General features: G+C 45.1%; 1 protein-coding gene across 6 annotated transcripts in view; it reads right to left on the bottom strand.

Annotated features, from left to right (window-relative positions):
• Positions 1 to 26,211, bottom strand: part of LOC139059016 (nuclear factor related to kappa-B-binding protein) — a 617,245-nt gene that overhangs the window by 194,201 nt on the left and 396,833 nt on the right. For 5 of the 6 annotated variants that reach the window (XM_070536798.1, XM_070536801.1, XM_070536802.1 and 2 more), the window contains one exon: positions 1,778 to 2,047. In XM_070536798.1, coding sequence (XP_070392899.1) covers positions 1,778 to 2,047 — 270 coding nt within the window. The remainder of the gene's footprint in view (positions 1 to 1,777; positions 2,048 to 26,211) is intronic. The other variant, XM_070536799.1, reaches the window with a different exon arrangement.

Below are 26,211 nucleotides of genomic sequence, written 5' to 3'. Positions count from 1 at the left end.
GATGTCTTGTACCATGTCGTTTATATACATAAGAAAAAGGAGTGGCTCTAGGACCGAGCCCTGCGGGACACCTGATTTCACTGGTAATTGGTTAGATTGATGGCCTTTGAATGCAACAAACTGGTGGCGATTGTTCAAGCACGCTGAAATCCAATTAACAAGTTGAGAGTTTCTAAGCAGACTATGTAATTTAAATAACAATTAATAGGTAAATGAAATGCTCTTGTGTAATAACAGCCCTCGTACTACGTACAGTCGGTTCCCATTAAAGGTCAAGCACAAAGAGCTTTCATTACAAGTCTGGCTTGACAGAGTGACATAAGTAAAGGTGCCCAAAAAGTGTGGCTTATTAGGAATCCATTCCAAGAGAGTACAGACTAGACTGTGCTGTTGCATTTGTACTTTGTAACATGTTTTATTGCTGATATGGTGATGAACTGTGCCTATTTATTCTCACGGTATAAAGTCAACAGACAATGGGCCTCTTTGATTATCTGTCCCTTACAGTGCTGGACTATCTGAGATGCTGGGACCTCATAGACGGATAATTTAATAGGCCCAACGAGCACTAGGAAAGCATACAGGAAATTGACCAGGTTCTTTTTAACAGTTGAAATGTACAAATAGGAGGAAAGAAAAATGGAAGTGGACGAAATGGCACCTTGCCAGCACCAGTGTGAACCAAGCCTGCAACCACTGCATGCGATTGAGCTATGCTTGCCGCTACTCCCCCTGAACCAGTGCCACTCATGGAAAAGGTGACGGGCATCCTTTCCACTAGAGACATCATGACCAGAGGAACAGGCAACTTGTATGCAGGCATCAAGACTTCCTGAGTAGAGTTGGCTTTCCTTTTATGTTCATGTCCCTTTTCCTCGTTATTATTGCAATAGAAATTATGTGGACACTCCAGGCGCATTTTTGCCGTCGGCGTCTGCATCAGTGGTGTTCCGTATAAAGTCCACGGGCGATAACACTGTCGCTGCGCGTCATATGATGTTGGTACGACTGAAAGCACGCAAGGGAAGCCGACAATCATGGCTAAGCACATGAAGAGAGAAAGTGGGGAGCAAACGCACTCTCTTTCATTGCGTGAAAGGCCATGGGGGGATGGGAGGGAGGGCGGTGTTGTGCTCCCACAGCAACTGTGCATTTTGCGACCGGGTGCAAGGGGAACTGATGATCGTGGCTGAATCTTGTGTGCCATATATAAAGGAAGGTGGGGAGGCAGCGCAGGAGGGAAGGGGTGGCTTTGACTCCAGCAACAAGCGCGTACTTTGCACGGCTGTGTGCGCCGTATCTTGAAAGAGATCTGCAGACGACTCATACCTTTGTGCGTGCTGTGTTCTCAACACTCTTGCGTTTCTTGCATTGAAGTGACAGACAGCACGACGGTCACATGGCCCACTGTTGCTGCCGCACTTGCTCACACCACGCTCATAGAGTGCGACGGGTTCATGTTTGCTTGTGTGCACTGACACCATGCTTGTTAATTCAGTTAGTAAGCAAACGTTGCCAAGTTTATATGGCCGATAAAATTAAGATTCTTACTTCATATAGCTGTGTATTAATTTGCTATCACAATTAATGCATCGCCTTTGGCTAAACTGCTATTTATTTCTACAGTTAAAAAAAAAGAAAAAAAGCAGCTTATACTTTGCTTCGGACTGAGAGTTACTACACTCACAAAGGGTCTGGGCCCACTGTTCCCCCATTTGCTCTTTGTTCTCAATAACAGTTGTACTTGCAGTAAATAAAGCACATCAAAGTGTCATACCTGTGAGCCAGAGACCAGGCGTGCCATCACAGGCTTGTTTTTGGGCTCCTGCTTGATCACTATCGTCTGGAAGCCCTTGGTGACCAGCTTGGGCTCGGGAGGTGAGGGCTCCTCTGGCGGGGTGGGGACAGACGGCGCTGCAGGTGGGGGCCGGCTGGTTGGCGGCTCGGGGGCTTCCACTCGCGGTGCTGGCAGAGGGGGTGAAGAGGGTGGCCGCTTGGTTGGGCTCGCCGTCTCGGGCTCGGCTGCCTTGGGGCTTTCCTTGGACTTCTGCGTGCAGGGGCATGAGCACTCGCTTGGGCCACACCAGTAAAAGGTCTTCAGCCCACACACCTCCCGCAGTCCAGCTCAACTGTGACTAAGCCAAGCTGAAACCACCTACAGTGAATTTGCAACTAAGCTGTCTGGTACCACCTGCTCCCACCTCTAGCACAGTTTAGGACGTGTTAGCAGCTGCTGACAAGGAAGCATTTCCAGACTTCTCATGAGAGCACATCAATAGAATTTAAACTGAGGGACTCATTCTTGGTTGATTGATGCCAGACTGGCAAGCATAATGCTGCAACTACATATGCTACATTTGCTGTGCTGCCATTGCAATGGACTGAATGGGGAGACATCAACATTCACCTCGATGCTTGCCGTTACCCTTTCGAGGGTTGAATTCTTTCGCAAAAACTGTGCCCCTGTGGTCAATTTTTTTAAATTGCAGATTCCGGTACAGTGAAAGCTCGTTAATTCGAACTTCAATAATTCGAATTTATGGATAATTCGAACTGTACGATTTGGTCCGGCCAAGCGTCCACAGAAGTTTATGTATAAAAAAGTCCGTTAATTCGAACGCGAGAAGGTTCCCTCACGGATAATTCGAACTACGCTCGCCTGGCACACGGCCATAGAAACGCGCCTATTGCCTACACACAAGGCTGTATTGCCTCCGAAACGGAGAGAACGGCGAGAGAAGGCAAAATCGGAAAAGAATCTAACCGACGTGGGGTCAGCCAGAAGGCAGCGGCGGCTGCCGCCTCTCTGTTCTACGTAACCTCCGAGACTTTATGCCCGTTGCGAATCTCGGAGGCTTTGCAAATCTTGTACAGCTGCTAATGTTGTGCGGAGATGGCAGGGCAAGCTCCAAAACACAGCGAATCAAGTACGTCACAGCTGCGCTTGCAATCAAGAACCAACGAATCAGGGCCTTCGCCACCTTCACATGTTCAGCGTCTTGGTCTCGGCAGGCTTCATCGGTTGTGCACCTCTGTTTTCAGCTTAGGAAGTATCGGCCGTCGCGATTCATTGTGATGGTGTTAAGCCTCGGCTAACGTTCGTTTTGGTGGACATCGGTGGTGTGGCACAGTCGGACCCAGAGTTTCGACTTGAAGATGGCGTGTGCCCGCGGCACACGCCATCACTTTCTGAAACGCCAAATTTCTGACATGCCCTACTGCTTCCAAATCGCAGTGTACTGTTGCCCTCCTTCACTTTCGTTAGTTCGAACTTTCGTTAATTCGAACTGAAGCGGCTTCCCCTTGCGGTTCGAATTAACGAGCTTTTACTGTAGTAGGAAATGATAGAGAACTCACAATTACCGTAAAAGTGTATTACAAGCAATATTTTTGTCTCAAAGACGCTTTGCTCACACTAATACTTTACACACAAATATACTATGCAATAATTCTAGTGTCATCTATCACTATGAACTTACTGTCCCAAAAGAATGCGTTTCATCACAAGAAGAAACATGCCAGAAGCGAGACAGAAAAAGGAACAACTGAACAGTCCCCACGAGAAGCGGAACTGTGCGCAACCGTACTGAAATCCCATATGCATACGCCCCAGCCCACAGGAATATGCGAACGGCAACCAAAAGGGGAACCACAACCGAAGGCAAAGAAAAAGAAAACTGATTAGTATCTGAGACTTTCGGCCACAGGACATTACTGAAAACATAATAGCAGTGGCTGCAAAAAACGATAGCGTTTCCTCCACGCATGCCTTGGCAGTAGCAAACGACGGGACGACCATGCGAGTGAGCACTCAGTCGGGTTGTGCACACCGGTGAGTGGAAACACAACCTCAAATGACTTTGGGTGACTCCACAGTGATGACGGCACCCATCAAACATAAGATCAGGGAAACACGGGGAAGGCGGGAGATGAAAATTCAAGACGAGCAAGACAAGAACAAGGTGAAAGCAGGAGCCAACGTTTGAACAAGTGCACTTGTCTTCTTCAAAGCGACATATGCTTTCGTCACCACAGTATATAGAGGTGGGGTTCGTCTGAAAGGGAGAGGGCGTAAGGCAGGTGGGTGCAGCAACGAGCAAAGGTGTGTGGAATTGAGAATAAAGGAGTGCTGTGCACAAGGCCATGTGTCAACTCCCGCGTGCCAGCCGGCGTGTCAACGGCATGCACAGCTGCCATCTATTACCTGTTTCGCTGGTGGTTGTGGGCTATTGCATCTTTGAAAGAGATAATAGAAGGAGCGGCAGAAACCGGTGCTCATGAAAAAAAATAAAAGAAAATACTGAAATGGAATAAATAAATAAATAAAAAGAAAAAGAAACCAGTGGGCTTGGCGGCACCGCGATGAAATGACCGACAAACTCACTTTTGTTCTTCACACAGGTGGTGTTGCTGTCGCGTCCGGTTCTAGCGCAAGCCGAGAATGAATTCACACTTCTTGCTAAAATCAAGTTCTTTAGTGGGACCGCTTCTGAGTATGCCGCTGGAACAACTGACTCCATACTGCTGCGCACCCGGGCATTGACTGCATCACGAGAAGCACCGAGGTCATCAGTATCACTGAACGGGGCGGTTTCTTCAATGATGGACTATCGCTGCGGCGACAGTGGGCTTGGCGGCACCGCGATGAAAGGGCCGACGAACTCACTTTTGTTTTTCACACAGCTTGGTGACAAATGCTCTTATGCTTGTTTCAAAGACGACTGTCCTGGTTTGCTAGTGCTGCCGAGCCCACAAGCCCTTTGTGCAATTTCCAGTGAATGTTCGGATGTTATGATGCAATTGTTATGTTGTGGTGACATTGAAACGAATCTGGGTCCTGAACGAGAGTTACTCGAAGAAATTCTGGCTGAAATTAAAGGGTTGAAGACTGATGTGACTGACCTAAAGGCAACAGTTGCTAAGGTTGAGACTGTTGTCTAGTATTCCTGAGCTAACTAAGAAAATAGAACTATCAGAAATAGAAATTTCTAACTTACATATGTGTTTGGATGGCATGCAGAAAAAACTTGAAGTTCTCGAAAACTGCAGTTGAAGCAATAACCTCATCGTAATGGGACTCTCAGAGATGGAAAATGAAACAGCAGAGAAATTGAAAGGTGAAGCAGTTGGCAAAGTTTTTCTAGAGAAGCTCAATGTTTCTGTTACATGCGTTGAACGCCTGCACAGAATTGAAAGTATTCTTCAGGCAAAACAAGGCCAGTATTCCTGCATTTTACTAATTTTGATGAAAGGCAGGCTGTACTTTGTATTGCTCAGGAAATTAAAGGGACAGCTATATTTTATTAATGAAGACTACTCAAACGATGTTAGACAGAAGCGACGGAACCTTTGGAACTGCGCTGAGGGATAAGGGGAACGGGCACAAAGTTATTCTTTATGACAAGATGAAGATTGACGGCACCACTTACGCCTGGGATGCATGAAGAAACAACGTATGTAAATTATCAGCAAGACAGACCCGAATGCAACTGGAAGTAGTGCGTTAACATCTGACTGACGTCACCAGACGCGCAGGCTTCACTTGCTCAATATTAATGCTCATAGCCTTTTAAACAAAAGCTTGAACTGGAGTATCTTTTGACCAAGCACGAGCCAGATGTGGTGACAGTGACGGAAACATGGCTTTACTCTAAAGTTTATGAACACGAAATCTGTCCGTCAGGGTACAAAGTGGTAAGGAACGACCGTAGCAGCCGAGGTGAGGGTGTGGCGATTTTCTTTGATAACAGACTGTGGTATACAGTATTTGAATATCCTTTAGATATAGAAACAGCGAGGTGTAAAATTTTTGGGGGGGGTAAACAAAGTTGTTATCAGTGCAGTGTATCGCCCACCTGGGACAAGCGCAGCAGCTATCAAGAGACTGAATGATTTCATGCATTGTCTGCGTGTACAACACAAGAACGTTAATGTAGCAGGTGATATTAATGTTCCTCGAATATTGTGGGACAGCATGTTGCTGGGAAATAGGGACTGCAAGCCTGCCACGACACTAATTGAAGTGTGTTTTTCGCACAGTCTTTAAGTTGTAATGAATACACTTGTTTCCAGCAAGCCAGCAAATCTGTCTGTGACCTTATATTTCTGAGTGAAAACTTGTTGCTCCGGCCACACAAAGTTGAGATTTTTCCTGGAATTTATGATCATTCCATCGTTGGCATAACAATGACGTTCCAGCAAAATGGAAATGTATCCAGACATGTTTCGACTTACAGGGACTACAATATGGCCGATGATATGGCTATACTTGACGAATTGGACATTTCTTTTGAACAGTTTAAGGAGCTTTGTCTTTAACAAAATATGGATATAAACAAAGTTTGGCTAATGTTTGAAGCCCTTCTACACAAATGCATAAACCAGTTTGTGCCCATAAGGCTAAAAAAGAAACATTTGCATAACCCCCGGATATCATGCGAAATTATCCATTTGAAAAGGAAGATACAATGATCCAAAACAAGGTACAAACATGTGCGTGATTTAGATCTGTTAGAACAGATTATTGCACTCAAGAAAGAGTTGAAGGATAAAATAGGAGAGTCCAAACAGAAGTATTTTAGTGTTGCAATGCCAAAGTTCTTTAAGGACTCGCCCCAGAAGTTTTAAAAGCACTTTTCAAAATATAAAAAGGCAACGTCCGAGTTGAGTATGACTCAAGGCTTTATTACTAATGAAGAGGATATTGCAAATGAGCTTAACAGTTTCTTCTGCAGTGTCTTTACTACAGACAATGGCGAAGTAGACGACCTTTGCGCTTCTCGTTGCTTCCTTCCTCTAGGCGAACTCCAGCTTTCTGAGCGAGGTATATTTAAAGGAGGACGTGGAGTTTGATAACAACTTTTTTATTTCTTCGTGGCTTTTTATAAAACTTGACATACTTATCAGCAACGTTCCTGTGATACTACTGTATAAATTTCATAAAGATATCTTTAGAACTTTTTTTATGTATAATATTTTCTCTTTCTGGCTTTGTTCCAAGCCTGAATCACTTAAAAAATATGATAGAACACTAGTGCAAAACACTGTGCATTGTAAGGTGAATGGTAGAGGTCGTGACATTTTTAGATGTTTTTATTCGCAATGCAATTTTTTTAGTTCTCATTTTTTAAGAGGTGACTGTACCACAGGCGTTTAGGCTGTGAGGAAGAAGCCGAACCGTTAATTGTAGCAAAGTCAAACTGCAAAAGCAAGAGTGTCACGCCCTGGACAGTACGTCCAGGAATACATGAAAAAAAAAAAATACATAGGGAACTGAAATAGACCTAGTGGTTACGAAGAAATCAGTGGTACAAGCAAAGCAGGAAGCAAGAAAATTCATTTTGAGAAAAAGGCTTTCAAAGTTGTACCTTAGATTTTATATTATCAAAAGGTACTGTGGTTGTAGTCTTTTGTGTCATTTTCAGTGTGCGGCTTCTTGAGTGCCCTGCCTTTGGTTTGATGTGCCTTGCTTGACTTTTTTTTCCACAAGACATCCTTTTAATGCTGGTCTGCGAAAAGCATGCTGTCCTGGTTGCAGTCCAAGTGTTGCACAATACTCAGCATACGCACGGCGGGCCCCAGCATTGTATTTGCAGACTGCCTCATGGACAGCTGTCTCTGTCGCAACCAATGACGTATTTTTATCTTTTGGCAGCAGCGACCAAATGAAGGCTTTCGGCAGCGTTTGGGTTTTTTGCCATAGGCAACGGCTGAGGAGCTGCATGTCAGAAACGCGTTGGTACACAGCAATGCATTGGCAACATGCTTTCCAAGCTAGTACTTGTGAGAGGTGGAGGCTTCTTCTCTGCTTTCGCAGCCTGATGTTGGCACCAACTTTGGGGCCCCTGCGGGCAAAGGTCATGATGGGGGTCTTCATCAGTAAATGTTATAGGATAATATGTTGCCTTCATGGCCTTTTTTGCATGTCTTGAACATTGTTGTCCCGCAGAGCCATGCCATATAAAAATTTTGAGTGAGGCCACCTTTCCCTCCAAGAAGCTGCCCTTTCTTGCCTTTTGTGATCAAAGCATGCAGAGCCGTCCCCATCCTTTTCTTGACATGACTAATGCAGTCCTCCTTTGTAAATGAAATAAATCCATAAGTCTTGTCCTGACAGAGTGCTACAAAGGTTCTACTGTCACCATCACAAACAATGTTTGTATATTGCAAACCCTTTGCTAAGGACACCTCCTAAATAGAGTCAATGCTGCTTCAACCTCCACTCTGCCAGAGTTCACATCTGTGTTTTTTTGGCAGACGTGTGATGCTTTCCAATCATCATAGCCTTCAGCCCCTTCTTTGGGGCCAAGCAAGCAACCATGGCGTCGGTTTGATAGGACCACACAGTCGAGCACCAGTCCTGTGAAAACTTCTATTACAGTGCCGACACCTATGTAGGATGCATGGCCACGTGTTAACCATGTCCCATCATAAACCACTGTTATGTTGTTATTAAAGGTAGGGTCCATTTCCCTGTAAACATTGCGCACTGCCACCACAGAATCAGAAAAAATATTGGCAGCAGCTGTCTCACTGGCAGGTATGAAATCAGCCTTGAGATGTTTCTGAAATGTTTTATGATGCAACCCTCTATTGGAGACATTCATTACTGACCAGAAATCGGCCAAAGCTGTTGCCCCTTTGCCAATACTTTTAACAGCCTGTACAGCTCTCACATTCACATCAAAAATTTTGCGACCTTCCTTTAGCGGTGATGACCACCCCTTTGCGACAGTGCCACAAAATGTGCACATCAGTATCATTTGTTCTGCTAATCCATGTCTTGTTCCCAGCTGAAGTGAAAGTCCTGGTTGGGAGCACTGCTGGCACTTACATTTGACGAGAAGCGTGTTCAGGGCAGTCATTTGAACAATGAGAAACTCCTCCGCTGGTTCCGTACCGGCAAGCACCTCGCCTTCACCCGTCAGTTCCATTTTCTGCGCGGTCGCCGACACCAAACTTAGTTTTGCTTGCACTTTCGCAGCGACCTCCTGGGATGCTTCAGCCGATACAAAATGCGGCTTCAGGTGTGCCTGAATGCGTAACAACACTGTACGAAGTGCCGAGACGATAATCAGACACATCCGAGGCACAATCGCTGAATGCATCCGACGATGTGGAACATGGCACAGCAAGCTTAACAGTGTCACTGCTGCTCGCACGAGATGTTTCACCTACGTAAGAAGTGCCAGAGAGCGACTCCTCAACATTGTCGACACAAGTAGGTATTCCGCTCGCACGTGAAGTGCTCGGCGGCGTCTCTTGAACGGCATTATCGGCACGCGTGAGTATTCTGCCCGAATGTGGAGTCCTCGGCTGCACATCTGTGACTTCTACGCTAGGCTGCACAGTACTGCTTTGCGACCTTGAAGCAGTCTTTTTCACCGTTGGCGATTTTTGCTTATGAGTGCCGTAAGCATGAGCCGTCTTGTACTTCAGCGGTTGCCGACCCATGGTCACCAGTAAACTTCCGAAACTACATCCCACAAGCGCTGATGAATGCGTAGAGCTGATATGTCCAGAGTAGTGTATCACAACACAAACCAGCTTCTGAAACTATGCTCCCCACGCACTGACAGTGAGCCGATATGTACACAGGCGCATATCACAAAACAAGTCAGCTACGTCTGCAAGTACTGGTGATCCAGGCGAGCTGAGATGCGAGGAGGCGCTTATCCCTTGTGGAGTCCGTTGCTGAAACTACGCTCCGTACGTGCTCACGAACAATGCGAGGCGATTCTCAGATGCACAAGTCACGGGCGATATCAGATGTAAGCTTCTGAAACTACACACCGAACATACAGACGAACATCGCGTGCCGAGAGGCGCGGCCTGTGCGCGGCAGCGTGGTAGCAGAAGACGCGCACCGCCAACAAGACCAATGTCAAAGCTCCAATTGGTCACGTGACGGGCGTGGCCAATCAGAGGCCTCGGAATGGCCTTGAATCATTTGCTTTTGTGCGCTTGCTTATGAATGGACGAGGTGGCTGTCACAGCAAATTTAAAGATGGAGAAATGCATTTTCTAACACAGGCAAAATGGCGGCACTCGGTTGCACTGTTGTGGAGATATCGTGGCATCAAAAATGCCGTTCTTTCGCGATTTTCGCAGAATTTTTTTGTCACGTTGGATACTACAAAATTTTTTTTTAGTACTTCTACATGGTTTTCAGCGTTCATATTTCGGAATCAGATAAAGAAAGAGTTATAGAAACGGAATATGTGCTTTTCAAAAATCAATTTTTTGGTTATTTTTCGTGATACGAAAGTCGTGTCTCCCCTTAAACTTTTGCTCAATCTAATGCGATGTAAAGTGTCTGAACCTGATGAAATTCCTAACGCATTTTTACTGAGGTATGCAGAGTGGATGGCCAAATACCTCTTAGTTATCTTTCCAAATTCACTGTCATCGGGGGGCTCTACCTGATGATTGGAAATTAAGTAAAATAATCCCGACACCAAAAGGCGGAGATCTTAAACGTGTTTCCAGCCACAGGCCTATTGCACTACCATCAACACCATGCAAGATTCTTGAACATGTTGTCGCCAAACACATCAGAAAATTTCTGATGAGCAAAAACTTCTTCGGTGAGTCTCGGCATGGTTTTCGTAGCGGCCTCCCAACTGTGACACAATTGTGGAAACAGTGCATTTCATCTGTGAAGTGCTAGATCGAAGAGGCCAAGGAGATATAATTTATCTGGATTTTAAAAAGGCATTCGATACAGTTAGTAACACGGAACTATTATTGAAGTTAAGAGTCATGTTAGGTAACTGAAAAGTTGTACAATGGATAGAAGCTTTTCTAATAAATTGCCGACAGTTTTTAAGTGTTAAAGAAAGCTAGTCTACAATATGTAAGGTTGTCTCTGGAGTGCCGCAGCGCTCTGTGCTGGGACCCCTGCTCTTCCTAGTATATATCAATGACATAATAGAGGACCCACCAATTCAAGCCAAATTATTTGCAGATGATTGCATTATTTTCACTGAAGTAACCTCCGCAGCTGACCAACTTAAACTTAATTCTTACTTAGATCAAATACATGAATGGTGTAGGAAAAGGAAATGTCACTGAACTTGGAAAAAACTGTATCCATGACAATATCGCACAAACACACCCCTTTACGGCTCAACTACTCCCTATTGGGTACCCCACTAACTCAAGCGACCGAATACAAGCACTTGGGCGTAACTGACTGCAAATAGGAGTTGAACGATGCACATTGACAATATAGTGGGCAAGGCAAATCAAAGATTAGGATTTATTCGACGGACTTTCAAGCAAGCACCTGCAGAATCCAAACTTTTCGTATAGAAAATGCTAATTCGTCCTATAATGGAGTATGCGTGCGAAGTCTGGGATCCATACGACCAAAAGAATGCACTAAAATTAGAAGGTATGCCACGGCGTGCTTGCGCATCATTTTTTTCCAAATATCGAAGACAAGACTCGATGTCATGCTTATGCTCGCTCGCTCGCTTATGCTCGCTTTATGAAAAGGCAAACCTTCCTTTCATTAAAATTCAAAGGAAACAAAAAAGGCTGAGCCTTTTTTATAGCATTATGAATCACGTGGTGCTGGTAAACAAGGAATGATACATAGGCGAGAAAACGTTGCAGGTAGTAAGGAATAAACATTCAAATTACGTGAAAGAGGGTAGATTTTCTAAGGATTGTTTTAAATATTCTTTCTTTTTGCAAACTGTAAGAGAATAGAATAAACTGCCGGAGGGAGTGGTAAGCGTGACTGACTGCGAGCAGTTTCGGACCCACCTTCAACAATACTCTTCTTAGCGGCGCGTGATTTCAGTTTTTGTTACCTTATAGTATTGTACTAAGTGCCACAAGCTGATGCACTAAGTGTCATGAATCGTTCTTAATATTGTTTGTGTATACCTGATCATACGCACTGCTGTGTGTTTAGTGTTTATTGTTGCATAGCCTATAATACGTTATTATACTCATTCCTATCTTGTATCTGTATAGGGCTGATAGTACGTTCAATAAACAAATGAATGAATAAATAAATAAATAAATGCTAAGAAACCAAACTAAGTGTTGTTGCCTATAGCTTGAAATTTAGCCTAGCGAATAGATTCTAAAGCTCCCTTTGAAAGGTTTATGCCTATGGTTGCAAAGTCTTGAACTCATAGATAAGGTATGATTCTCTGTAGTTTCTTTCTCGTTCAGAACGGAAATTTGACTGTAAGATGTGGAGTTTAAGTTCATCAAAGTTATGATGTGGTTGGTTGAAATGCTTGGCGACAGCTTTGGGAAGCTTTTTAGCTGTGTCCACGTGATGTCCGTTTAATCTGACATTCATTGATTGTTCCATTTCACTGATATATTGTTTCTTACAGAAGGAACATTCGAGTATATAAATCACATTCGAACATCAAGGAGTTCTTTTTCGATAGGCCAGACATAGGAAAACAAGATAAAAACTCCCTTAGAGCACCTAGCACGTGGACACCGGAAACTGAACAGTGCCCAGACCAGGATTCGTACATAAAACGGATCTCAAAGGAAATTCTAGAGTCAGCGCGGCATTGCCGGAAACACAAAAATTTGTCCCCAGCTCAGCACCAAATCCTTAGAGAACTTGTGGAAAGGAATGATATTGTAATAAAACCAGCAGACAAAGGGGACAGTATCGTAATCTGGCCTATAGAAAAATGCAAAAATGAGGCCTCCAAAGAACTGAGCAACCACACCCATTACAGAAAACTACTCTAACCCAACTTCAGTCTAGAGCAATGCTGTGAAAGCACAATAGCGGAGCTCTTGTCCAGGGAACTAATCCCGCAATCTGAATATCGCTTCACGGTGCCTTAAGTCTTAAATCACCACCTCATGCCTTTTACCTCATGCATCACGAGAACGTGATCTTTGAGGTTGAAAGCAACTGGTCAATAAACCTACATATGCTACCTGAAGGCTTCAATGTTGCCGGATTTGAGACCCTCATTATGCGATAACGAGAAGAACAACTGAGCAACCACACCCATTACAGAAAACTTGACTCTAACCCAACTTCAGATTACAGCAATATTGTGTTAAGTACAATAGCGGAGCTCCGGTCCAGGGAACTAATCACGCAATCTGAATATCGCTTCATGATGCCCAAGAACAAAACAGCAGGCCGCTTTTATCTTCTTCCTAAAATACATAAAGTTCCGGGCGAAAAAATATTTACAGCAGAAATTCCAGGTCGGCCTATTGTGTCTAATAACAACACACCTACTGAGTCACTATCTAAATTCTTAAATCACCACCTGTCAAACATACCCACCACCCTCCCATCATTTCTTCAAGACATGCCGCACTTCCTTCAAATTATCGACGGCATTAATGCCAACCAAATCCTTTCCGACTGCGCTATTCTAGTCACTTTGGATGTTTCTGCCCTTCACACTAACATACCCATGAGTGAAGGAATTGAAGCCACTTCTAAATCCCTTGCAATTAATCCCCAAGTGCATGCTTCTCAAGTTTACCTGTCGCTCCTTAGGTAAGTTCTCAGGCTCAACTATTTCGAATTCATTTCTACTCACCACCTGCAAATTTTCGACAATAGCATGAGAACATCATTCACTCCCACATATGCGAACATTTTCATGGGTCCGGTTGAAAACTTCACACCTATCTTTGTTACATTGACAACACATTTATAACATGGGAACACGGCACATGCACGGTAACCGACCTAATTAGCCATTTCAATCGCTTTCACCCAAGTATTAAATTTACTGCTCACCACTCTCCTAGTCAGATCAACTTCCTCGACACGATGGTCTACAAAAGAAACGGAAAACTGAGAATGACATTTGTGGGGATGCGCGACTCTCACGCGTCCACTGGTATCTTGTTTTCTCGCATAGCTCCCATCACCTGCAGTGCGGCTTCGCTGCATGGCCTGGCGCCCGCGGCGGTCGGAGTGGTTGAAGCGCAGTGCGAGATGGCGCAAGTGTTGCTCTGCTAATGCCGCCTCACGGCAGGGTTACTTGGGAGCACAGGGAAGAACACGCGGTCTCTTGGGTTGCGGGCCGGCGAGCGCCACGGACGTCCTGCGCAGGCACCAAACCATGCTTCTGCGAAACCGTCTCGCGTGGCCGCTTTCGAACGTGCCACTGTTCACGTGACTGTACGCGCGAAGGACCAGGTGTTGGGATCCAGCATGGGGCGAACATATTCGCTCGCTTTCCGGTCGCGGTGAGTCGGACTTCCTAGATTTTAGATTTAGATCTAGATTAACTTCCTAGATGACTATTAACCCAAAACATGACGACGCCATAACCCTTGTTGATAGCACCGATACCGCTATTGCCCCTGCCGACTGCGCATCTGTATTAAATGACGTTTTTGCGCGTAACTTTTCTAAACACGCTCATGTAACATGCCCAACTACACTATCTTACGACTACGCCGCAATGCACCCTTTAATAATCGAACCCGTTGGCATAGAAAAAATAATCGCCTCATTGAAACTCTCATCCGCTCCTGGCTGTGACTTAATTAACGCTAAGTTTCTAAAAAACACTAGCGCATATTGTTCCATTATTCTTGCAAAGATTTTCCAGCAATCACTTGACAATGGTTCACTGCCTGCTGACTGGAAGGTGGGGAAGGTGATTCCACTCTACAAAACAGGTACTAAACATTCCCCACTGAAATATCGGCCTATTTCCTTAACGAGTATACCATGCAAAATTATCGAGCATGTTCTGTCTTCTCATATTGCCAACTTCTTAGAAGAAAACTCCTTTTTTTCTGAGTTTAAACATGGCTTCCACAAAACATGCTCATGTGACACCCAACTAGTATCATTCACGCATAAACTAAACCTATTGCTTGACCACTCTTCAGTTGCAGATCTAATTTTTTTGGACTTCGCAAAAGCATTCGATAAAGTGTGCCATAGCTTATTAATCTACAAACTGCAACAACTAAACCTTGAGCCTAAAATTCTGTACTGGCTTGGAGTTTTCTTCACTAACCGTTCACAGTTCGTTTCAGCTAACGAAGTAACATCTAATCTGAGTCCTGTTTATTCAGGTGTACCACAAGGCTCCGTGCTTGGACCCCTCCTATTTCTCATATATATTAACGACTTACCTTCCTGTGTTTCATCTCAAATTCACCTATTTGCTGACGACTGCGTAATTTACACCGAAATAACTCGCGACGAGGATGTTACCAGGCTTCAAGCTGACCTTAACGCCATTTCTGCATGGTGCAATTCATGGTTAATGGAACTAAACGTTAACAAGTGCAAATTCATGCGTGTGTCTCGAACTACCAGTGAACCACCTGTGTACTCCCTTAATAACACTCCATTAGAATAGGTAACAACTTACAAGTACCTTGGCCTTCACATCACCTCTGATCTTACTTGGAATACCCAGATCACCCATATAATAAGTAACGCTAACAGAATGCTAGGTTACTTACGACGCAACTTTTCCAAAGCACCTTCTTCCTTAAAATTAATCCTCTATAAAACTCTAATACGACCTAAACTTGAGTACGCTGCTTCAGTCTGGGATCCAGGTCAAGTAAACCTAATACACTCACTGGAAATGGTTCAGAATAACTCTACTCGTTTCATTCTTTCTAACTATAATAGAACCGCGAGTATCAGTGCCATGAAATCTAGCCTTAACCTACCGTCCTTGTTATCACGTCGAAAATTGTTCCGTTTGTGCCTTTTTCATAAATTATTTCATCACCTGCTGCTACGCAACAAACTTATTTCTCCGCCTCCATATGTATCACCCAGACTAGACCACATTCACAAGGTTGACATTTCATTTTGCAGATCCAACGCTTTTTTGCAGTCATTTGTACCACGCACTTCCAATGAGTGGAATCACCTCCCCGCCTCGATAGCCACTATCGCAGATCACCAATTATTCAAGAATGTCATAGCTAGCACTGTATAACTAGGAACCTTTTTTTTCATATTGTTCAACCTGTACTCACAAATGCCTTAGCTAACATTGTATATCCAGGTGCCATTGGTTAAATAGTTTTGTTTATACATATTTATATACATAATTTTCTGCACTAGTAACCCCTGTTTGTTGAATTTACCCGTTTTTGCTTGTAACCACTCCCCTCTATAATGCCGTAATGGCCCTGAGGATATGATAAATAAATAAATAAATAAATTTGTCGCGCGCCCATCGGCATGTTTTGTGGATAGCAACTCGGCTAGCAGGCATTGATCTATGAAAGGTGCAATAAATGCCCTTGGGATTGTTTGCACTACTGTGTTGTCGTTCCTTTGTCCCAAGAGCATGGCTGTGAGAACCCCACACATTTTACCGGAAGCCTGCGGATAGCCAGCAATATTTAGACTACAACAGTCATCACCCGCGACACTGCAAGCAAGGAATTTTTGTCGGACAAGTGAAATGAATAAGAAGAATCTGCAGTGAAGACCAGGATTATATCACCACCTAAATTACCTTAAAACAACGCTAGCACAAAGAAACTATCCGCAAGTTGCTCTCGATAGAGCTTATGATGTCGCATCAAGATTGGAGAGACAATCAGAATTAGCGAAGAAACAGCCTACACCAGAATTTGACAGACCGCTGGCCTTTATAACCAAATATTCTAATGCCCTCCCAAACATAAACAACATCCCACGAAAATACCACCCAGTATTATTAAGTGACGAGCATTTGAGAAAAGCATTCCCAGATGTACCAAGGGTTGCCTATCGCCGCAACAGGAACTTTAAAGACATGTTAGTGCACGCAAACGTCAGCCAACATCATTCCCCCGTAATAAATGCATGTTGTTGCCCTAGGTGCAAAACCTGCAGGCACCTTCAAAGTGACAGTAAAATTAAAAGCATCGCAAATAGTTATACACACGAAGTCAAATCTAGCTTCACTTGTACAACTTGATAAGGTGGAAGCTTGGGCGAGTTGGTGATTCAATATTGACACATGTGCACAGCGCAAAAGACGAAGACTGAAGGAAGAACACAACACAGGCGCTGAATTCAACTGATCTTTATTTGCGAAATCACCAGAACTATACACATCAGCAAAAATTAACGAAAAAACAACTTTTGCATTATGTGACACATGAACCCCGATTGCGTCACAGCCAGATACTTTATTTTGTTTTTGGCGAGGGCAATAGATGGCATGCTGATGCAAAGGTCACCCAGCTGCTGTATCTTGTCAGCCTCTACGATTTCACATGCAAGCTGTTCTCAATTGTTTTGTTATGTTCACCCACTCCTTTCTGTAATGCCTTCAGGTCTTGAAAGTATCTTAAATAAAAATAAATAAAGGTTTCCAAATTACGATGCAGTTTTCAAATTCCGGGTCACAATGGCAGTCTCTGCAGTGACTGCCAAGATGGCCTGGCATGGCACTATAAACATTGTAAAAATGCTCTCTAAATCGCTCATTTAAGCATCTACCTGTTTGGCCAAACTCGCGGAAAGAAATATGTTGGCTAAACAGGAGGATGTTTAAATGAGCGATTAAGAGAGCACTTAGAAAGGCTTTGGCCAAACTGGAGGATTGTTTGCCGTGAGATCGAGGCGATGGCTTCAGCTAACCTCTTTGCCAACTCTAACACTGGTGACTCGAACGCACCAGTGGTTTCAATTGTCTAAGCCGTTGTGCGAAGCAAACTAGCGAATCTCGGGTTTCATGCTGCTTGCGCTGTGGACAGTCATTCGTCAGCTTCTGGGAACCTGACATCATTCTCTCATTATCAAAAGTTTGCTCCATGATCTCGGAACGCTGCTGATTAGAGAACTGAAGATGATCGACCTATCTGCGCTAACTGTCACCGTGTTGGGCACGTAACAGTTAACCACTGCTCATTCCCGCAACGTACTCCATCCTTTGCCCATGCTTGCCATCACCTAGAGGTCGCCAGTCATGTTCGCAACCTTTCCATCGTCCGTCCTCCCGCTCCCCACCACTTCGCTGCGCGACGTTGCCGAGCAACTGTGGCTCCTTCACTCCGGAAAACTAGACGATGCAGCGCCCAGAAGTAACTCTGCATCCACGACTCCACCCAAGAACCCTCTAGTTACTCTGCTGATGCTATGATGTATGCTGGACGTTGATGTTGATGACATGACTATCCCTGCACTTGTCGACAACGGAGCTCATATTTCTGTCACGAGCTCTGGTCTTCGCCACCATCTAAAGATGCTGGCCAAATGCATTGTATCCCGCGTTGTAAGAGTGGCCGATTGAGGATCTCCTGCCATCCTTGGAATGTGCACTGCCCGCATCACTATTGCTGGTCACCCAACTTCTGTTTTATTTGCCGTTCTTGAGCTATGTCCTTATGAGGTTATACTTGGCATGCACATTTTCAAAACTTATTCTGCCTTAATTGACTGTGTGACTGGCCTCGTGCAGGTTGAACTATGTCACCTAGCTGATGCTCCAACCATGCCTTCGGCCTGTCTGTGCTCTCTCGAATATGTGTGCATGTCCCCCCCTCCTGCCAAGCCGCCATTTATATCTCTATGACCTCGAGCACTCCTGTAGCTGATGGTAATTACGTGCTCTCACTGGTAACAAGCGTTCTGCTCTCCAGGAAAGTCACCATGCCTGACACCCTCGTGATTGTAATCTGCAATCGCATCTTCATTCTCATTTTAAACTTCACTGCCTTTCCTCTACTAATTCCAGCAAGCATGTCGCTTGCCGCCCTCACTGCTGACAAGGACTGCGAAATTTGAGCGTTGGATCACTCACATCCCTCCAGTTTATCCTTCATTTGTACCTCAACCAGTTTGCCGCACAATGTCTTTGACAGGATGATCCCTGCTGACCTTTCTCCTGTTCAAGTTGCCGACCTTCATCCCCTCCTGGATTTATACCATGACATTTTCGACTTAACCCTTTCAGTCACGGCGTACACGTTGTGGAAGCAACCTATTTTTGTAGGGGTGTGCGAATATTGAAATTTTCGAATACGAATCGAATACGAATAAGGCGAAAAACTGTCTTCGAATATCGAATCGAATATCGAATATATGTGTACTATGAAAAAATCGCAAAACGAGGTAACAATAGCTTTATTACCCTTTTAAAAATAATATTGCATTTTACGAGGCTGCTTCAGGTTAAAGAGGCACTCATTCTAGGTAATGCACTCAGGTAATGTAAGGTAATGCTCTGTCAGGTAAACGCTTGTTGCAGATTATCGCGAAGGAAAATTGACTGCTCAACATGTTCAGAAAATAAAGGCTCTCTATGCACTGTGACAACATTGGTCCAGGTAATATTTTCTAGGTGCATATTTATTGCGCATACTTACAAAGCCCGAAAGTACATCATATATTGTTATGAAAGAGCCCTGGAATAAAGCTTGGTAAAAAAAATCGAAACTGACCATGTCTCACGGGCCTGATGCACATAGACTGGAACAGAGCGTACACATTTATAGTAAGGTTCGTTACAGCACTTAAGATCACAGTGCTGTAACGCTGTGTCGTCGTTTTGTAGCTTCTTTTGTCCTTGTTTTGTGTTGCGCTGTAACGAACCTTACTATGAATCCCAACCAACTGGCCCAACTTGCTATCTTGATGCAGAGCATACAGATAATGAGCTGATCATGTGAAGCTCTCAGTGAATAAACATGTTCTTAGGACAATGTGGAGCAAGCGTATAATTCGTTAATTGCTAAATTATTCACAGTCTGTCCGAATATATTCGCCGTTTCGACCATTATTCGGCCGTCCTCGAATATTCGGGAATTTACGAATATGCATTTCTCGAATCGAATACGCTTCGAATAAGGAAAATATTCGATTCGTATTCGAAATTTCGAATATTCGCACACCCCTATGTTTTTGTCATTACTGTGTAGTGATTGTAAGGAACAGACAAGGAACTTTCAGTAAATTGAACATTCTGCTTTCCTCAAGTACAGCCATTTTACTTCCAAGAGAAACGTGACGCTTTAGACAACCGCTTTGGTGGAGGCACTAGCTTGTTTGAAGGGACGTTTGAAGTAGGGCATTTTGGTAGTAATTGCAAAACAGATTTTTTCCCCTTGTTGCAATGCTTGCACCCAATAATTAACCTGTGCGTGCCATTCGAGGGGCTGATTCAATATTTTCAATGAAGAAAAGTAGCATTACTGACTATTTTTTCCCCTTGTTGCAATGCTTGCACCCAATAATTAACCTGTGCGTGCCATTCGAGGGGCTGATTCAATATTTTCAATGAAGAAAAGTAGCATTACTGACTGTACAATAAATGAATATTCGATTTCTACGTGCTTTGAGCCAAATGTCTGTTGTCCAGCATCGAATCGACACAGGGAACCCGACCCCTATCTGCCGTTGTCCCTATCGTGTCTCCCTCCAGGATGTCTACCAAGTTGACATTTCCAAATTCCCTGAGTTTTCCAGGTTTTCCCTGAGCACCTTTGCGAAATTCCCTGAATGAGCCAGAACATTGTTTTATGTCAAGACAGGCTGACACCACGTTGCCCGATGCTGTCACTCTCTAGTAAGCATGCTGAAAAAAAATGACTTAATCCAGTTTGAATAGTAAGGAGTAATATCTATTTTATTTAAAAAGAAAACAGAAGGAAGGTGATAGTAAAATGCACAGCGAAAGAAATGGTAAAGCCTATTCCAAATTGAGTCGAACATTTTCAAATACGAATGAAAAGGAGATGCACACATTAGTAAATATTTTTTAATATAAGCTATTTCTATCAACTGATAGCAAGCTCATCTGTATGAGGTCCTGAACTTTGTCACAACTAAGGTTCTCTCTCAGCAGCTGGGAAGTCAACCTCAACTGTCCTGACATACTCTCAGCTCGTACACATCTCAGTGTTGGGTTTCACTGCTTAAACAATTTATTTTGGTTTGGATGAGGGACACCTGTGTCTCAGCGTCAGTCAACACTTAGTTTTTTTAGCGCAAGCTCCTTCAAAAAGGCGGCTGCACCTTTCCTTTCCCGTTAATTCCTTAGTGCGTCGCTCCTTTCTGTTCTCATCCTCCTTCTACCACGCTTTCACCACATGGATCATCTGAAGCATCCTCTTGATCAGTTGTAGAGTCAACATTTGATTTTTCGGACTTCAGAGGGGCCGCAAAAAAAAATTGAAAAAAAAAAAACCGGGCAGTCTGAAAAAAATTAATGCATGTCTTTAACTGCCTTTAATGGCTTAAATTACCACAGGCACGACTGAAAAAGCTCTGAAGGCCTGCCAGTACGCTTATTAGGCATATCAGGGCTTGTGCAGTGAGAGGAGACGGGGTGCACGCATGTGTAATTAAGGAATACATACTGTGTCCCGTGACAATTGCCCCCTTCCCACGCTTGTTATGCTTCACCGCCTAACACTAATGTACTGAGGCGAAGCTAAATTTCGGAGACTGGCATTACGCAACGCGCTGTGCTCTGCGAGCTTCAAAGCCAATTGCGAGGATTACAAAGGCGGAGTTGGTGCCATTGGTGATAGCGGCGAATTCTTTCAATGAAAAACACAGCACCGCACGGCAAGAAGCTTAATAGCGAACATAGAAGCAGCTAGGCCTAACGTTGCCGCGGTGGTGGTTACGGCTGCCAGCGGATCTGCCTGCGAGAGTGCCGGTTCGAGGCGGCGAGATAATCAAAATAGCGGCGGTGGCGGCTTTGATTAATGCCATTTCAGATCTGCAGTCAGGGCAATATACATTGACTATATGGAGTAGGTGGTGGTGCCGCAAAACCATGCAAATTATCGGGCATGTCCGAAAATCGGGCGTCTAGAAAATCGGTCGTAAACTACTCTGGCAATACATCGTGCCGATGACACGGCGTCAATGACGATTCGTTGCGATTCCTCTGTTACTGAAGCCGGCATTAACACGACTTTCGTTCCCTTTCAATAAAGTTACAGCTAATTTTCCCTGATAGAAGCACAAATTCCCTGAGTTTTCCCTGAGTTTTTCCAGACTGTTCAAATTCCCTGAGAATTCCCGGTTTTCCCGGTTTTCCCGGTTGGTAGACACCCTGCCCTCACCGAACGTCGCATGATCCAAGGCGATGACAAAATACTCACAAAAGGTGTTATCGAACTTACTTCCAGTCCATGGGCATCCCCTGTGGTGCTAGTCAAAAAGAGAGATAGCAGCTGGTGCTTTTGTGTTGACTACCAACACTTGAACAACGTCACGTCAACATCCTCATCACCAGCCTGGTTAAGCCCACTGCAGGGCAAAGGCCTCTCCCATACTTCTCTAACTGCCTCGGTCATGTACAAATTGTGGCCATGTCGTCCTTGCAAACTTCTTAATCTCATCCGCCCACCTAAATTTCTGCCGCCCCCTGCTACGCTTCCCTTCCCTTGCAATCCAGTCCGTAACCCTTAATGACCATCGGTTATCTTTCCTCCTCATTACATGTCCTGCCCATGCCCATTTCTTGATTTCAACTAAGATGTCAATAACTCGCGTTTGTTCCCTCACCCAATCTGCTTCTTTTTTATCCCTTAACGTTACACCCATCATTCTTCTTTCCATAGCTCGTTGCGTCATCCTCAATTAAAGTAGAACACTTGTCGTAAGCCTCCAGGTTTCTGCCCCGTAAGTGAGTACTGGTAAGACACAGCTGTTATACACCTTTCTCTTGAAGGATAATGGCAGCCTGCTGTTCACGATCTCAGAATGCCTGCTAAATGCACCCCAGCCCATTGTTATCCTTCTGATTATTTCAGTCTCATGATCCGGATCTGCGGTCACTACCTGCCCTAAGTAGATGTATTCCCTTGCCACTTCCAGTGCTTCGCTACCTATCGCAAACTGCTGTTCTGTTCCAAGGCTGTTAAACATTACTTTAGTTTTCTGCAGATTAATTTTTAGACCCACCCTTCTGCTTTGCCTCTCCAGGTCAGTGAGCATGCATTGCAATTGGTCCCCTGAGTTATCATATCACCAGCGAATCGCAAGTTACTAAGGTATTCTTCATTACCTCTTATTCCCAATTCTTCCCAATCCAGGTCTCTGAATGCCTCCTGTAAACACGCTGTGAATAGCATTGGAGAGATCATATCTCCCTGCCTGACGCCTTTCTTTATTGGGATTTTGTTGCTTTCTTTATGGAGGACTACGGTGGCTGTGGAGCCGCTATAGATATCTTTCAGTATTTTTACATACGGCTGAGCTGATGTGACCTTTGTCAGTGACGTAAATGGCCCTCAGAGTTACCTGCTGTCATGATCCGCCCGGGTTCGCAAACAAGGAAGGGCTCGAGGCACCCTCCATTAGACAGATGCTCTGCAGCATGGTGGTGATAAACGATGACTGACCAGCTTAGTGCTGCGGTGACCAATGTTGCCTACAGAGCCTGGCAGGCACTGAGTCTGGCAGGCCAATGACGTTAACGCCCGAGGAGGCGTCACATGCTTTTTACACCCATGTACCACCAGTTTCTTTGTTAACTAAAGGAAACAAACGACCAAGTTCAGAGCATAAGGCTCTGCTGCCGTCCCAGCCAAGTCGAAGGTGCCTGCTATCCAGGCGAGTAAAGGTCCGGCGGCCTCCGCGGTCGAGTACTTCGCCTGGGCACCGGTGTTGACAGGTCAGGGGTGGCAACGCCGGGTGTTGCCTTAGCCAGCCTTGCTCCATCCGGAGAGTCCGCAGTGGTCGGTCTTGTGAGTAGTGCGGACTTGACACCGGCCCAATGGGTGCCGCACCACTGGCAACGCTTGCTGCCTCCGAGGTGGATGGTGCTCCACTGGAAAGGACGGTGTTGCCGCTAGTGCTCCTGCGAGCTGCTACTCTGAAGTGGCAGTCAAGGGTGCTAGCCGGGTCCTGAGTTGAGGCCTAACATGGTTGGCGTGTCTGTGCCACGTGGCCCCGTCTGGCATACAGACGAGCAGCGATGAGGCGCTAACAAGAGAAGCCACCTGTCCGGAGAACCAGGGTGGGCCATGACGCACATTCCTGCTGAAAACTGGAACTCCCGACTCCGGCAAAGGCTCGGGACGGCACCCTCGGTCAGCAGCCAGCTTCTGCTTCAGCTGCTTCAGGTGCACTGTGGATCGGAGGTCTGGATGCAAGACGTCCAAGGGTGTCTTGACCATCCGACCCAGCAGGAGCTCACAGGGGGCACGGCCAGTGACAATGTAGGGCGTGGTCTGGTACTGGAACAGCATCCGGGCAATCTGCGTCCAGAAATTCCCAGTCTGGGTCTTCTTGAGCTTGCCCTTGATTGTTTGCACCACCCGCTCGGCTGCACCATTTGAAACAGGGTGGTACAGTGTAACCATCATCCAGCAGATTCTGTTCTTCATCAGCCAGGCCAGGTACTCTGTGCTGGCAAAAGCAGGACCATTGTTGGACACGATGATGTCCGGCAACTGCTGGGTGGTGAAGACCTGTTGTAGCGCTGCAATGGTGACGCCTGCTGATGGAGTGGTGACAGGCAGAGACCCCAGCTGTGACTGAGACCATAGCCGTGGCACTAGTAATAAAGCAACAAGACTGGGTAGGCAGGGAAGTTCATGTCATTACCGACTCGCAACAGGCCTGCCGTAACTTTACCAACGGACGAACACTGCTGCTGGCGGCTCAGATTCTATGCCCAAGGCTGCAAGAATCCCATCAAACCATGTGGACGCCGGGCCACGCGGGACTGTAGGGGAATGAAGGGCCAACGCCTTAGCTTGAGCGCTAATCAACCGAGTGGGGCAAAACCAATTGTCTCATCAATCCCCACCCTTTACCTTTGTGCCTCTGCCATCCAATTACTGTGACTGACTCGAGATACAGCGACTCAACCGCAGGATTTATCCTCCCCCTCACAGAAAGCTTAGCACTGAAGGGCAGTAGCTCTCAGACTTATCTGGACTAACACATTCCCAAACCTACACAGCTAGAATAGAACTGGCAGAACTTTCGAAGTTACTCAATAAGCGCAAGACAGCTGACATAAGGAAGTATAATATGGATAGAATTGAACATGCCCTCAGGAACGGAGGAAGCCTAAAAACAGTGAAGAAGAAACTAGGAATTGGCAAGAATCAGATGTATGCGTTAAGAGACAAAGCCGGCAATATCATTACTAATATGGATGAAATAGTTCAAGTGGCTGAGGAGTTCTATAGAGATTTATACAGTACCAGTGGCACCCACGACGATAATGGAAGAGAAAATAGTCTAGAGGAATTCGAAATCCCACAGGTAACGCTGGAAGAAGTAAAGAAAGCCTTGGGAGATATGCAAAGGGGGAAGGCAGCTGGGGAGGATCAGGTAACAGCAGATTTGTTGAAGGGTGGTGGGCAGATTGTTCTAGAGAAACTGGCCACCCTGTATACGCAATGCCTCATGACCTCGAGCGTACCGGAATCTTGGAAAAACGCTAACATAATCCTGATCCATAAGAAAGGGGACGCCAAAGACTTGAAAAATTATAGAACGATCAGCTTACTGTCAGTCGGTCTCGAATCTGGCAACATTGCTGCCCTCAGGTAGCATGTGTGGGTTTATTGACCGGTTGCCTTCACCCAAAAAAAGATGACGTTCTCGTGATGCCTGCAGCAGAAAGGATATTCCACATCCACCACCAAGGTCTGTGAGTGGTGGTGCTGGCTAACACTCCCAGGGTTCTATTGGAAACACAAATACGCAAGGAAGTGGATGGGGAAATGGTGCCGCGGTAGCTCGATTGGTAGAGCATCGCATGCGAAATGCGAAGGTTGTGGGATCGTTCCCCACCTGTGGCAAGTTGTTTTTTCATCCACTTTCATTTTCCATCAATTTATCGTTCCTTTATTTCATTTATTAGGCACAAGTAATTTCCCCTTTGTTGTCCTTGGTGTCGGTGTTTCTTGGCTTATGACATGACTAATAAAAATTGGGCCCCTCAGTTAACACCCTTTCTTTTCGTTTATCATTCGTCTAAAGAAGATGTGACAAAAATCTAACAAGGACTTTTTTTCTGCAATGTGAGCCGCCAGCTGGTGTGCTGTTGATTGATCAGTGATGAGCCGTTTGGCGTGAATAAAGTAGCAGTTTCTTGTTATCTTTCTTTCACTTGTTTTTTCCATGTGACAGTTGTTTTCTTTGTCGCGTGGCGAGCTGCGGTGAGATTTGGCGGTGAGTACATCTTCTCTTGCTTGCTAATTGTGGATAGGAATGGATAGTGGCTATAACGAACTAATAGTTATAACAAAGTAATTATGACCCCCCCCCCTTCAACTTCATTATAAAGA

The sequence above is a fragment of the Dermacentor albipictus genome, chromosome 4 (genome assembly GCF_038994185.2).
Source record: "Dermacentor albipictus isolate Rhodes 1998 colony chromosome 4, USDA_Dalb.pri_finalv2, whole genome shotgun sequence".
In the NCBI taxonomy this organism is placed as follows: domain Eukaryota; kingdom Metazoa; phylum Arthropoda; class Arachnida; order Ixodida; family Ixodidae; genus Dermacentor; species Dermacentor albipictus.
This window is presented reverse-complemented; position numbering and strand designations above follow the sequence as displayed.